Below are 13,857 nucleotides of genomic sequence, written 5' to 3'. Positions count from 1 at the left end.
CTCAATTCCACAGATGGAACAGGTGGAGTCCACATATTTAACTCAGCTGCCCGGGTTTAGCTAGATCTAAATCGTATGACGATATCACTCCTATTCTCGTCCCTGCACTGGCTCCCTGTAAAGTACATAATCGACTTTAATATTCTGCTTCTCACGTTTGTGGCCTTGGATAGATAGGCTGGCTCCTAAATATCTCGCCAATCTTAAGTTTTATTTACCACTGCGAAAACGTAGACCTGCCGATTCTGGTCTGTTGTTCTATGGGGACATGGAGCCTCCTGCAGCCAGCTCCGCGATTGTGGAATCAGCTTCCTCGGTCCATTCGGGATTCTGTTTCACTATTGAAATCACCGTCTTGCTACTCGCCTATTTGTACAACAGGCTTTCCCCGCAACTTAAGATTTGAAAACCAATGTTGTCTGTTTGGATTACTCTGTACTTATTATTCGCTTCTATCATGGTTCTTTATTTTGTTGGAATTTCGAGAGTAGTCATTGATATTGTAATTATCAGCTTTCTATTTCGCTTAAATTGTATCTATACTTGTGAGTGTAGTTTTATTTTATGTATAGCACTTTCAGATACTTCAATATTAAATGCGCTTTATAAAATAGAGGTTATTATTTGCTGTACTGCCTTCTGGCAAACCTGGGTACGGTATATCCTTGAGGGCCACACGAAGGGAGTTTAAAATCAACATTTTCACGGCGATCACCAACCTTCGCTGCCTCCACTGTGCTGGATTAAGGCAGCCACGTGCGCAGCCACCAATGCCCGTATGATGATGAAATAACGATCAAATTCCCGGGCGCCCGCTGTCGAGATCGCCGCATCCTCGGCGTGTCCTCGGTGCGCATGTCCCCCTCTCCCTGCGTGACTCCGAACCGGCTCCGTCTCTCCCTCTCCAGGTGGTTCTTCGGGAAGATCAGCCGGGCGGACGCGGTGAAGCTGCTGCTCGCCAGGGGCAACGACCACGGCTCCTTCCTCATCCGCGAGAGCGAGAGCAAGCATGGCGCTTACGCACTCTCCGGTACGAGCAGGGGTGAAGCTGTGCGGGGCGGTGGGATCCTGGGTAATCTGTTTATTCTCAAGTAAGAGTTATAATTATGATAGTCCTTGCATTTATGTGGCATTTAAATGCCTCACCATCTCAAACATCTCATAACTGGGCCGTGGTGGCTCTGCACGTGGCCTGGAATCCAGCGCTGTGGAGACAGCGAACAAGTGTTGTCGTAAAAGTCCCTTCCCGTGGGCGTCGAGGCTGGCTGGAGGAAGGTGGTACGGCAAATTGTGGACTCCGCCGGTTTTGTCTGTTTCCCCTCGCACGCGAGTTATCTTTTGGTCCCTGGGTTTTCTCCCACGTGTATGAACATTAATTTGCTGAAAACGCCTTGACAAATAGAGAACCACCAAAGCTCGGGCAATTGTCGGTAGCACTGATTCACCGTCGAGCTGCCTTCCTGCTCTTGTGGTTTCCTCATGCCGATCGTTCCATTTAACCGAGAGTGTCATTGGTGAACGCGTTTGGGTGTTTGTTGACTGTGGCTGTGCACCACTGTCAATTCAGCAGCAGCAGCATCGCCTAATACTTTTGTAGTGAGCTCAAACGGAGACTCAGTCGTATTCTTGGAGGCAACACATTTATTAATACCAACACACTAACACAAAGGGGTAACTGCCCCTTCACTAGATAGTAAGCTATGGTGGTGGTCTACCAGGCTAACTACACTAACTACGCTAACTACACTGGGAGTAGCTACGATGGACGGGACCCCAGCTTGGGTCCCGGTCCTCGTGTTGGTGACTTGTCTTCGGACGCAGGGCGTAGAACGTAGAGTCTTGAGGATAACAACAGCAGCCGGTGCCGCTCAGGACTCCGGCTTGTTACCTGTGCGGCGGGGCTCGCTCCGCCCCTAGCCACGTCCACCTTCTCGAACCCTCGAGGAGGATCTCCAATTGGACACGTGATCCCCCCAGTCCCCCTTTGGGGGTCCCCGGGAAGATACCTCCGGTCACGTCTTCCCCGGGTTCAACCGGAGTGCCGTGGCCCCCTCGTAACCCCGTACCGTGCCGGCACTCTTGCCCTCTATCCCGTAAGGGCTGGCACCGCACGCAGAGCGTGGTGCCATCCATCACTGTCCATCAGTGCTCACCAAGCCCTGCTAGGGCCGGCACTGCATCCACCCTCGGTGATGTCAGTACATCGCGCGCCGTGCCTCTCCCAGGCCGGCTTCACACAGTGACATACACAGTGACATACAGAGTGACATCCAACGATGTCACTACACTTTGTTTAAAGTTGTTATAAAATCTTGAGGGGAGGGGGTGGTGGGGAAAGAGACGATAATGATGAAGGGAGGGGATTCCAAAGTGGAGCAGTGCAACATAAGAAGCAGAAAGAGAAATGTTCTGACCGGCAGTGTGGTGGGTGAGTGGGTGGGTGAGTGCGTGGGTGGTTTGTTGGGTGAGTGCGTAGGTGGTTTAGTGGGTGGGTGAGTGGATGGTTTTTTGGGCGGATGAGTGGGTGGTTTTGTGGGTGGGTGAGTGGATGGTTTGGTGGGTGAGTTGATGGTTTAGTGGGTGAGTTAGTGGTTTGGTGGGTGAGTTAGTTGATGGCTTGGTGGGTGAGTTGATGGTTTAGTGGGTGAGTTAGTGGTTTGGTGGATGAGTGAGTTGATAGCTTGGTGGGTAAGCGAGTGGGGGGTTTGGTGGGTGAGTAAATGGGTGGTTTGGTGTGTGAGTGGGTGGGTGGTTTGGTGGGTAAGTGGGTGGTTTGGTGGGTGAGTGGATGGGTGGTTTGGTGGGTAAGTGGGTGGTTTGGTGGGTGAGTGGATGGGTGGTTTGGTGGGTAAGTGGGTGGGTGGTTTGGTGGGTGAGTAAATGAGTGGTTTGGTGGGTAAGTGGGTGGGTGGTTTGGTGGGTGAGTGGATGGGTGGTTTGGTGGGTAAGTGGGTGGTTTGGTGGGTGAGTGGATGGGTGGTTTGGTGGGTAAGTGGGTGGGTGGTTTGGTGGGTGAGTAAATGGGTGGTTTGGTGGGTAAGTGGGTGGGTGGTTTGGTGGGTGAGTGAATGGGTGGTTTGGAGGGTGAGTGAGTGGATGGCTTGGTGGACGAGTAGGTCGGTGGTTTCGTGAGTGAGTGGGTCGTTTGGTGGGTAAGTGGGCGGTTTGATGGGTGAGTGATTTGGTGGTTTGGTGGGTGAGTGAATGGTTTGATGGGTGAGTGAATTGGTGGTTTGGTGGGTAAGTGAGCGGGTTGTTTGTTGGTAAGTGGATGGGTCAGTGGATGGGTGAGAGTGAGAGAGTGAGTGTGAGAGTTAGTGGGCCAGTGAGTGGTTGATCGTGTGGGTGGGTAAGACCTTTAGTGCCACACAGCGTGGATTAGAGGAAACGGCCGAGCTCTAAATGTAATGGGGCATTCTATCTTCGGCTTATTTGCTGGCTTCAGGAAACAGGTGACGCGCACAGTTTTTTCATGTTCAGTTTGCTTGCTGCCTCTATATAATGTTTCAAATATAATATTTATATTATATTTCTACGCGTTGAAATATGTGGGTTCGTGGTTAAATTTTTTCACACTAACGCCGCCAGGGTCTTCCTTGTCCACCACTTCCTGGAATGGGGCATTTGTTGTAATGCATGGAAATCCCCTCCTCACGAGCCAGAATCAGTTTTAATATACGGCTTTTGCAAGAGCGAGCAGTGTGGTTTTGTTATTTACAAGCGGGCAGGCCCGGTCCCCTCCCCATTGAAGTCGGTTCATGCTGATTGTACCCCCCACCCCGCCTCCTGAGCTCCATGTCACTCTCACGGAGCCGCACTACACTCCAACCCCGGCACAGCCCGGAGGCAAAGTAGGTCAGGCTCTTTGCTTTAATAATAATCAAAATCAATCTATTTTATTGCGCACAGCTCTGTAATAATATAAAAAAAACGATAATGATCTCAACTTGTAGCGGCACCGCCGTACAGTATTTGCTCGCTCTTGCATCGAGAGAGAGAGAGGAACCACTCGGAGGGGCCAGAAGGAGGAACCGCAGAGGAGCGGGGAGGCAGTAGCGGTGGTGAGGAGCCGGCGCTACCAACGGTTACACAAGATCTGCACTTGGCATTAATTAATTTCGAACAAAGTTTACGTTTTTTTATCGGCCAATTAATTAGTGTTTACACGTGGAAGGAAACAGGAGCACTCAGAGAAAACCCATGCATGCGAGGGGGAAACACTATATCCCATACAGACGGAACAGGTGGAGTCCACAGTTTTGCTGTACTGCCTTCTACTGGCAAGCCAGGGTATGGCACCACCTCGACGCCCACAGGAAGGGAGTTTCACAACATCGGCGTGCGGTGATCCATCAACCCTCACTGCCTCCATAGTTCTGGAATAGAGGCTACGTGCATAGGCTCCACAGTGGCTGCAAACTCTAGCTGGCATTACAAGCACGTTGAATCTTTTTTATATTTACATTTACTTAAACCTAAAGATTAAGACCAGATGGTGGGAGATTGTCAGGCGAGATCTGTGGGTCTTTGTGTGTCTGTGTGAGTCCATGGGTGTTCATGTGAGTCTATCTTCTTTTCTATGGCTAATGTAGATGCAGTGCAACAACTACAATTTCATATTCAGGTGGTCAAGTCTAGATAACCGCGTCAGGATCAGCGGAGTGTATCATCGCTGTGATGTCTCCTTCGTATTTGTGAATCGAGCATTGCGTCATTTTCCGTCTGTTCTGGATGACCACAGTCGCACATCGGAGCGCAAGGGCCCAAAAGGGCTTGCTGCGTGACTTCAAGTGATGACGAGGGACGTTACTGAGATCCTTATGTATGGGAAGGGGCGACTGTTTTCCTCGATTCGCAAGACTTTCCCGGAGGGTTGCAGCGTTGCGGCAGATCTGGTGGGGAAGAGATTCGTAACAGCACGGGCAGCCGGGTGTTGGGGTCGACTTGAGGGTTCCAGTGATGCACCACCTTGCAGTGTTCAGTTGGACATCAACAAGTCGAGCGTGACTACTTCTGGTTTATACTGGTGCACAGCACTCGGCTACAGAGTGCACGAGGGCCATCGTCGATGTCCGTAGCACTGAGGGTGCAGACGCTTCCCAGCTTGTGCTTGCCCGTTTCTGGACCAGGTTGATCCTTGTTTTGGTCTTGCTGGCTACCTTCTTCAGGTGGTCATAGAAGGTTAGCGTACGGTCCAGCTTCACGCAGAGATAGGTTGGAGTGGGGTCGTGTCGTACAGTGTTGCCGTAGAAGGTCACTTTCAGAGTGTGCTTGGCGCTTCTATTACCAAGATGAAATGCGGTGACTGTCTGTTGGGGATTTGGCTTGAGCCTCCATTTCCGTAAATATTTCCCTATGGTGTTTAGGTCTTCGTTCAGAGTAGCTTCGATGTTGTTGAAAGTGGCTGCTTGCGTTGGCAGGGCAAGGTCATCCGCACCGTACAAATGCGCGTGACCCGGTTGGCGGCATGTTGCTTGTTGAGACATTGAAGAGCCATGGCACGAGTACTGAACCTTGTGGCAATGCACAGTTGCCTATTGCTCAGCATCGTCCAGATCAGGCGTCTTGTTTCGAAGCAGGAAATGGTCCTTGTGAGCTTCAACATCAAGACCTTAATCATGATTTGAAGCTTTCGTGACTGCAGGAATCCATACTCTTTGGTTCTTTCGGTAAAGTCACGTTTTATTTTATTTTTTCTACCCATGTGACTTTACAGAAAGAACCAAAGAGTATCAAGACCATAATCCAGACGGTGTCAAAGGCCGATGACAATTCCACAAAGGCAGCGCTGCTCTTCGATTTCTTCTGGAATCCAGCCTCGATACACATCGCAAGGCCCAAAACTTGGTCACAGCAGCTGCGTCCAGGCCGGATTCTCGCTTGTTTGTCAGGGATCACTGACTCAGTGAGGGGGCTGATTCTCCGGAGGGATGATGCATTCCAGGAGTTTATACAGTGAGGGAAAAAAGTATTTGATCCCCTGCTACTTTTGTACGTTTGCCCACTGACAAAGAAATGATCAGTCTATAATTTTGGTGGTAGGTTTATTTGAACAGTGAGAGACAGAATAACAACAACAAAATCCAGAAAAACGCATGTCAAATATGTTATAAATTGATTTGCATTTTAATGAGGGAAATAAGTATTTGCCCCTCTGCAAAACATGACTTAGTACTTGGTTGCACAACCCTTGTTGGCAATCACAAAGATCAGACGTTTCTTGTACTTGGCCACCAGGTTTGCACACATCTCAGGAGGGATTTTGTCCCACACCTATTTGCAGATCTTCTCCAAGTCATTACGGTTTCGAGGCTGACGTTTGGCAACTCGAACCTTCAGCTCCCTCCACATATTTTCTATGGGATTCAGGTCTGGAGACTGGCTAGGCCACTCCAGGACCTTAATGTGCTTCTTCTTGAGCCACTCCTTTATTGCCTTGGCCATGTGTTTTGGGTCATTGTAATGCTGGAATACCCATCCACGACACATTTTCAATGCCCTGGCTGAGGGAAGGAGGTTCTCACCCAAGATTTGACGGTACATGGCCCGTCCATCGTCCCTTTGATGCGGTGAAGTTGTCCTGTCCCCTTAGCAGAAAAACACCCCCAAAGCATAATGTTTCCACCTCCATGTTTGACGGTGGGGATGGTTTTCTTGGGGTCATAGGCAGCATTCCTCCTCCTCCAAACACGGCGAGTTGAGTTGATGCCAAAGAGCTCCATTTTGGTCTCATCTGACCACAACACTTTCACCCAGTTGTCCTCTGAATCATTCAGATGTTCATTGGCAAACTTCAGACGGGCATGTATATGTGCTTTCTTAGCAGGGGGACCTTGCCGGCACTGCAGGATATCAGTCCTTCACGGCGTAGTGTGTTACCAACTGTTTTCTTGGTGACTATGGTCCCAGCTGCCTTGAGATCATTGACAAGATCCTCCCGTGTAGTTCTGAGCTGATTCCTCACCGTTCTCATGATCATTGCAACTCCACGAGGTGAGATCTTGCATGGAGCCCCAGGCCGAGGGAGATTGACAGTTCTTTTGTGTTTCTTCCATTTGCGAATAATCGCACCAACTGTTGTCACCTTCTCACCAAGCTGCTTGGCGATGGTCTTGTAGCCCATTCCAGCCTTGTGTAGGTCTACAATCTTGTCCCTGACATCCTTGGAGAGCTCTTTGGTCTTGGCCATGGTGGAGAGTTTGTAATCTGATTGATTGATTGCTTCTGTGAACAGGTGTCTTTTATACAGGTAACAAGCTGAGATTAGGAGCACTCCCTTTAAGAGTGTGCTCCTAATCTCAGCTCATTGCTTGTATAAAAGACACCTGGGAGTCAGAAATCTTTCCGATTAAAAGGGGGTCAAATACTTATTTCCCTCATTTAAATGCAAATCAATTTATAACATTTTTGACATGCATTTTTCTGGATTTTGTTGTTGTTATTATGTCTCTCACTGTTCAAATAAACCTACCATTAAAATTATAGACTGATCATTTCTTTGTCAGTGGGCAAACGTACAAAATCAGCAGGGGATCAAATACTATTTTCCCTCACTGTAAGCCACTAGCGGGAAGTCAGACACACACACCGTCTTACACACACACAGACATTGACCCACACACATACAAACACATCGACTTACACACTCAGACACATATGGACTCACACACACAGACATCGACTTTAGACACAAACACAAAAAACAAAGACAAAGATCCCCCATATAGAATTAACAGACTGTAGGGGCAAGTGCTGTTAGCGAGCACCTATGAAGGCCGGAACGGTACACGAGGGGGTGGGTGGCCAGCACCACGCCCGACCGCCTTTGTCTCCCCAGTAGCGATGTTTTTACACACCGCACCAGGTACTCATTTGAGGCTGAGTCGACGTAGCAGAGGCCCAGGACCGGTTCAGATAATCGTCACTGGTGTTGGCCGTGAACCAACACCAGTGACAATAGTGTAGTGGTTAGCGCAGCGCGCTAACCACTACACTATTGCTCCCCCATTAGACACACACGCATGGAGTTACACACACACATCGACTTGTACACACACACAGCGACTCACACACACACATCGACTCACATACACACATGGACTTACACACACACATACATCGAAGTATTCACACACATATCGACTCACACCCATCGACTCAGACATACACACATCGACTTACACACACACATCGACTTGTACACACACCAACCACAACCGCCATTTGCCACTAAGTGGCGGTGACGTCACCACGACGCTTGTGCCAGGCTATGTACACCTTGAGGCCACGTGAAGTGTCGAACGCCCGCTGGCAGGAGGTCACGGGGCAGACCCAGGTGCCACGGGTCGACTGACTAAGATAACCGAGATGACTGGCTAATGCACCACCTGTGCCCCCTACTGTGCCAACTTGCTGTGCTTTAGCAACCCAGCGCTCCGCTCGTTGTTGTGAGCGTCGCTCCTCCGCCCTCCGTTGTTGTTGGAGGGCGACTGCCTCCAACAGCCCAGCAGCGTCTTTTACGAGCCTCCTCCACAGAGGCCGATCTTGACACCAGCTATCGGCAAGTCCACTCAGCTCCACATCCTCCTGTACCACATCACTCCATCTCTTCTCTAGCCCGTGCCGCGCCCGTTTAGCCCCCTCTATCCGGCCGAACAAAAGCTGTTTAGGCATGCGGTAGCTGAGCATGCAGTCTACATGACCCAGCCAACGCAGCCTTGCCTGCCGGAGGTGCTCACCGATGGGACTTTGCCAAGATCGTTCAAGGATTTGTGAGCTCCTCACACAATCCAGGCTGGTTAAACCCAGGATGGATCGTAGGCAGGCCAGCCTAAATGTTTCTAACCGGCGAAGATATTCCATTGTGGGGGTCCACGTTTCGCAAGTGTAGAGAAGGGAGGGAATGACCGTGGCCGAGAAGACTTGAAGCTTCTATATTTGAAGTTTTCGTGACTGCAAGGATCCATATTCGTTGTTTTTTTCGGTAAAGTCACGTAGGTGAAAATAAAATGAGAATGAAAACAACTAAAATAAATCATTATAAAATTCAATTTAGTTGTTTTCATTCTTTTTTTATTTTCACCTACGTACTTTACCGAAAAAACCAAAGAGTACTTGAAGCTTCGTGCGGAGCGACAGACCAGGTCGCTTCCACACAGCGTTACGCAACCGATGAAAAGATAATGCCGCTCGACTGATTCGGAGTGAGACCTCTGCTGTCAAACCAGAGCCGGTCATGAGCACACTGCCCAGGTAGTGGAAACGCTCCACTCTCTCCACAACTGCCCCATCATCGATTGGGAGTTGTGGGGGTGGAGTGTCCGATGGTACAAAAACCCAGGCAGGTGCTTAGTTTTGGTGGGGCTGATGGTAAGGCCCCACCTCTTAGTGGCATGCTCCAGGTTCAGCAGCAGCGCCTCCAACTCCTCCTCTGAGTGAGGGTCAATTACCAAATCATCGGCATACATAACGTGGTTGACCAATAGGGAGCCATCCCTTGGCCGTACCCGGGCATTGATCAGCCTCCCATTGTATTTGTACCAGATATAAATTCCTCTGGTACAGCCATCAAAGGCTTCACGAACTACGTGGTTGAAAAATATGTTAAATAATGTGGGAGCCAGAGGACATCCCTGTCGCACCCCAAGGTGTACAGGGAATGGCTCTGACTCCCAGCCACGTAGTTTTACCCGGGCCCGCTCACCATCATGAAGGTCCTTAATGATCGTGAGCAGAGGGTCAGGGACTCCGAAAGCACGAACAATAACCCAGAGCCCAGGCCTACTGATGGTATCATAGGCCTTGACCAGGTCAATAAAGCAGAGATGTAGGTCTTGTTGGAATTCCCTACACCTCTGCTGTAGCAAACGGACAGAGAATAGGGCATCTGTGCAGGACCGCCCTTTCCTAAAACCACATTGGGGCTCCGCAAGCCTCTCCTCAGCGTGCCTGGCAAGGCGATGTTGAATAATCCTTGCCAGGACCTTTCCCGGCACACTGTGGAGTGAGATGCCCCTGTAGTTGTTACAGTCTGTGCAGCCCCCCTTCTTAAATAGGGGGACCACCAGGGCATCCTTCCAATCCTGCGGAACCTGTCCAGTGGTCCAGACTGTTGTTATGATGTCATGTAGGGCAGTCTGTGCACAAACGCCACCCTCCATCAGCATTTCGCTTGGGAGATCATCTCTGCCCGGTGCCTTTCCTGGTCTCAGACTCTGGATCACCTTTAGTACTTCCTCAACAGATGGCACCTCAGCCAGCCACTCACAGGGGGTGACTTCTTCTTCCAATATTTGAGGCACCGCAGCCTCAGCAGGGTCATCCCCACTTTGTCCCACGATGTTTTCCATGTCGAGGGATTTCCCCTCCCCCAGGACTTCACAGAAATGCTCAGCAAATCTGCAAACCTGTTCCTGGGGGTTGGAGATTGGATCACCGTTTTCCCCCTAATGATGGTAATAGGTGTGGCGCTGCAGGTAACTTTTTTGATGGAGTTAAATAGGGATTTGTGATCACGGGCCATTGAGGCAGACTCCATCTCCTCAGCAACCCGTGACCACCACCCATCCTTGCAGTGCCTCACGGCTCTCCGAACCTAAGAGCGAAGGCTGCGGTAAGCCTCCTCATTCTCTGACGTAGGATGCTGTAGACGGTTAGAGTGGGCCTGTCGCATTTTCTCAGCCAGCTTGAACACCTCCTCTGTCAGCCAGGGTCTCTGGGGAGGTCTGGACCGCGTACCCAAAGCAGCCATTGCAGCTGCATGAGTCACAGTCCTAAACCTCGCCCATTTACCCTCGACATCAGGAGGAGTGGGGGATGATGCCAACCCCAGCCGCAAGCGATGATGAAATTCTCGCTCGCAACTTTCATCAGCTAGCTGAGACCAGGCCACCTTAGGTTGGAATGGGGTCCTGGGTGGACACCCACCACCGGAGTGGAAGAATGGCAGGCGTATCTTACAGATGACAAGTCGATGGTCAGAGGGCAGATCAGCTCCACGGTAGGTCCTGGTGTCAAGGACATGGGCTCGCATCCGCTGTTCCGTCACTATGTAGTCCAGCAGATGTTCTTGCAAGGACCCGGCATGAATCCATGATGTTGTGTGGATGCGCCGATACTGGAACAGCGTGTTGGTAATTACAAGCCAATGGGCTGCACAAAAAAATCTAGCAGCCTCCTTCCGTTGTTATTGAGCTGATCTGGCCTATGCCTTCCAATCACTCCAGACCAGGTGCCAGCATCATGACCAACTCGGGCATTAAAGTCACCCAACAAGATGACTCTATCCCGAGGGGCCACTTTAGCCAGCACCTGTGACAGGATGTCATAGAAGGCATCTGACTCATCGGCCTTGCCTGCATCCCTCCACGTGGCCATCCATAGTGGCTTTTTATTGTTTCTGGAGGAGCCCCGAGGGTAACGATTCAATCTCCTGGCTGCGCCAAATGGGGTTTGGCCAGGAGACGTCATAGACGCCTGTCCCCCCGGGGCCTTCGGCTAAAAGCTTATTAACGAGATATTTTAGACGTGGTTTAGTGGTAATTTATTGAAGGTGGAGGGATTACCAGCCCCTCGCACCCGTCCAGAGCCCCAATTTAGCTGCTGTGGTGGCTACAAACGCCCTGAGGGGAAAGGCCAATCAGAATTGGCCCTCCCCCCACGGCACTGCCCACGACAACGTTGCCCGTCCGGCACCCCAAGGAGGTCGGGGTTGTTTTTGCGAGCACCTATGAAGGCCGGCACGGCACACAAGGGAGTGGATGGCCAACATTACGCCCGGCCGCCTTTGTCTCCCGAGTGGCGATGTTTTACACACCGCACCAGGCACTCATTTGAGGCTGACTCGACCTAGGGGAGGCCCAGGACCGGTACAGCTAATTGCCACGTGTTAGCCATGAGCGGGAATCAATTGCGGGTCGCCAGATTCGTCGCGCAGCGCGCTAACCACTCCACCGCCGTTCCCCATACTCGCGCACTGCAGCCTCCTGCCCTAGGTGGCGCAGGAGGCTGCGTTGAAATATTTTATTTTTTATTTTTGCCGACATTCGTTTTGCAAAATTTGGCTCGCCGGGGTTTCTAACTCTCACGCGAGCCTGCACAAACCACCGTACTTCTTGTTGCCTATTGCACAACCGTTTAGGTATGGCGTTTTAGTCGTCAACGCTGTTCAGTACTCGTCAGAGTCGCGTTCTTGGGGCACGGTCGGTGGTGCCAGGCGGCTGCTCAGCGGTCGAGCGAGCGGCTCGCGATCAGAAGGTCGCGAGTTCAAATCCCTGTTGGGGGGGGGTCACTCAGCCCATCGTCATCCCTCCGGGGTCGATAAAAATGCGTACCACTTTGTGGGGGATGTTCAACTGCGAATATGCTTGTGGATTTCCACCACTGGCTCAAGGCTGAAATAGAAGGTGGGCGGCTTCCTCAATGCTTCATTTGAGCAGAGCATCACTTTGACCTTTGGTTGTTGGGGGACTGCTGCCGTAATCCGTGCGCCCTGCGCGCCCTGCGTGTGTGTGTGTGCGCCCTGCGTGTGTGTGTGCGCCCTGCGTGTGTGTGTATGTGTGCGCCCTGCGTGTGTGTGCGCGCCCTGCGTGTGTGTGCGCGCCCTCCGTGTGTGTGTGCGCCCTGCGTGTGTGTGTGTGTGCGCCCTGCGGGTGTGTGTGCATGCCCTGCGTGCGCGCCCTGCGTGTGTGTGTGCGCCCTGCGTGTGTGTGTGCGCCCTGCGTGTGTGTGTGCGTGCCCTGTGTGCGTGCCCTGCGTGTGTGTGTGTGTGCCCTGCATGTGTGTGTGCCCTGCGTGTGTGTGCAGTGCGGGACGTGGAGCAGGTGCGGCACTACCACATCCAGCCCCTGGAGAGAGGGGGCTTCACCATCAACAAGCGCGCCGCCTTCTCCACGCTGCAGGAGCTCGTGCGGCACCACGTGCTCGAGGCCAACGGCCTCAAGTGCGCGCTCATCTCGCCCTGCGTGCAGGTGCGGCCCCGCAAGGGCCCGGCCAGGGCAGGGGCCAGGGTAGATCGAGATGTCATCTTCTACTTTCTCACGTGCCTCCACTATTATGATGTTCGTTTTGTGGGCAGTCACATCGAGGGTTTTATTCATCAGAGCTTGATTTGTATAAAAATGTTTTAATGAAAAGCTACATTGTTTAGATTTGTACACTTTTTTGTTCCCTACCGGGCTGAGAGCAGCAACTCGCCAAACACGAGAGCCAGTTTCCTCGCCGGGTGGCTTCTGGGATTTGAAACCTGGCTTGTTGTGCAGACGCCCCGAGTCACTCGGCTGCCTCTCTCAGATTTGTTTTTATATTCACGCAAGATCAGGAAGTCATCAGCCTGGCCAAGGCTGTTAATGCCTTCAGCAGCACCACCGCACCTCACTACCAACGCGTTCCATGATCCGCCAGATCCCGCATCAGCTACCAATGGGTCGACACGCAGCGAGTTCCAAGATCTACCCCGACAGCCTCCCACCGTGTGGCCACCGTGTGGCCTTAGACTCACGTGGAGACCCACTGACTCGCACAGAAACCCACAGACTCACACAGAGACACATAGATTTGCCCTTACAGTCTCCTGCTGTGTGGCATTAGACTCACGTAGACCGATAGACTCACATTGAGACCCACAGACTCGCAAAGACACATAGATCTACCCTCAAAACCTCCCACTGTGTGGCCTTAGACTCACATAGACCCATAGACTGACATGGAGACCCACAGAATCACACAGAGACACATACATCTGCTCTTACAGTCTCCCACCATGTGGTCTTCGACTCACATAGACCAATAGACTCACATGGAGACAACACAGACTCACATAGAGATATATAGATCTGCCCTAACAGTTTCCTGCAATCT

At 51.5% G+C, this 13,857-nt stretch overlaps 1 protein-coding gene across 1 annotated transcript in view; it reads left to right on the top strand.

The window, feature by feature from the left end:
* The window catches only part of LOC144726630 (tyrosine-protein kinase Src42A-like), a 71,985-nt gene that overhangs the window by 39,754 nt on the left and 18,374 nt on the right, over window positions 1–13,857 (top strand). Inside the window, exons 2-3 of the mRNA XM_078605363.1 lie at window positions 909–1,030; window positions 12,805–12,968. Coding sequence (XP_078461489.1) covers window positions 909–1,030; window positions 12,805–12,968 — 286 coding nt within the window. The remainder of the gene's footprint in view (window positions 1–908; window positions 1,031–12,804; window positions 12,969–13,857) is intronic.

Source organism: Lampetra planeri, chromosome 24 (genome assembly GCF_965212315.1).
Source record: "Lampetra planeri chromosome 24, kcLamPlan1.2.h2, whole genome shotgun sequence".
NCBI classification, from domain to species: domain Eukaryota; kingdom Metazoa; phylum Chordata; class Hyperoartia; order Petromyzontiformes; family Petromyzontidae; genus Lampetra; species Lampetra planeri.
Note: the sequence above shows the minus strand (reverse complement) of the source record. Positions and strands in the feature narration are given on the sequence as shown.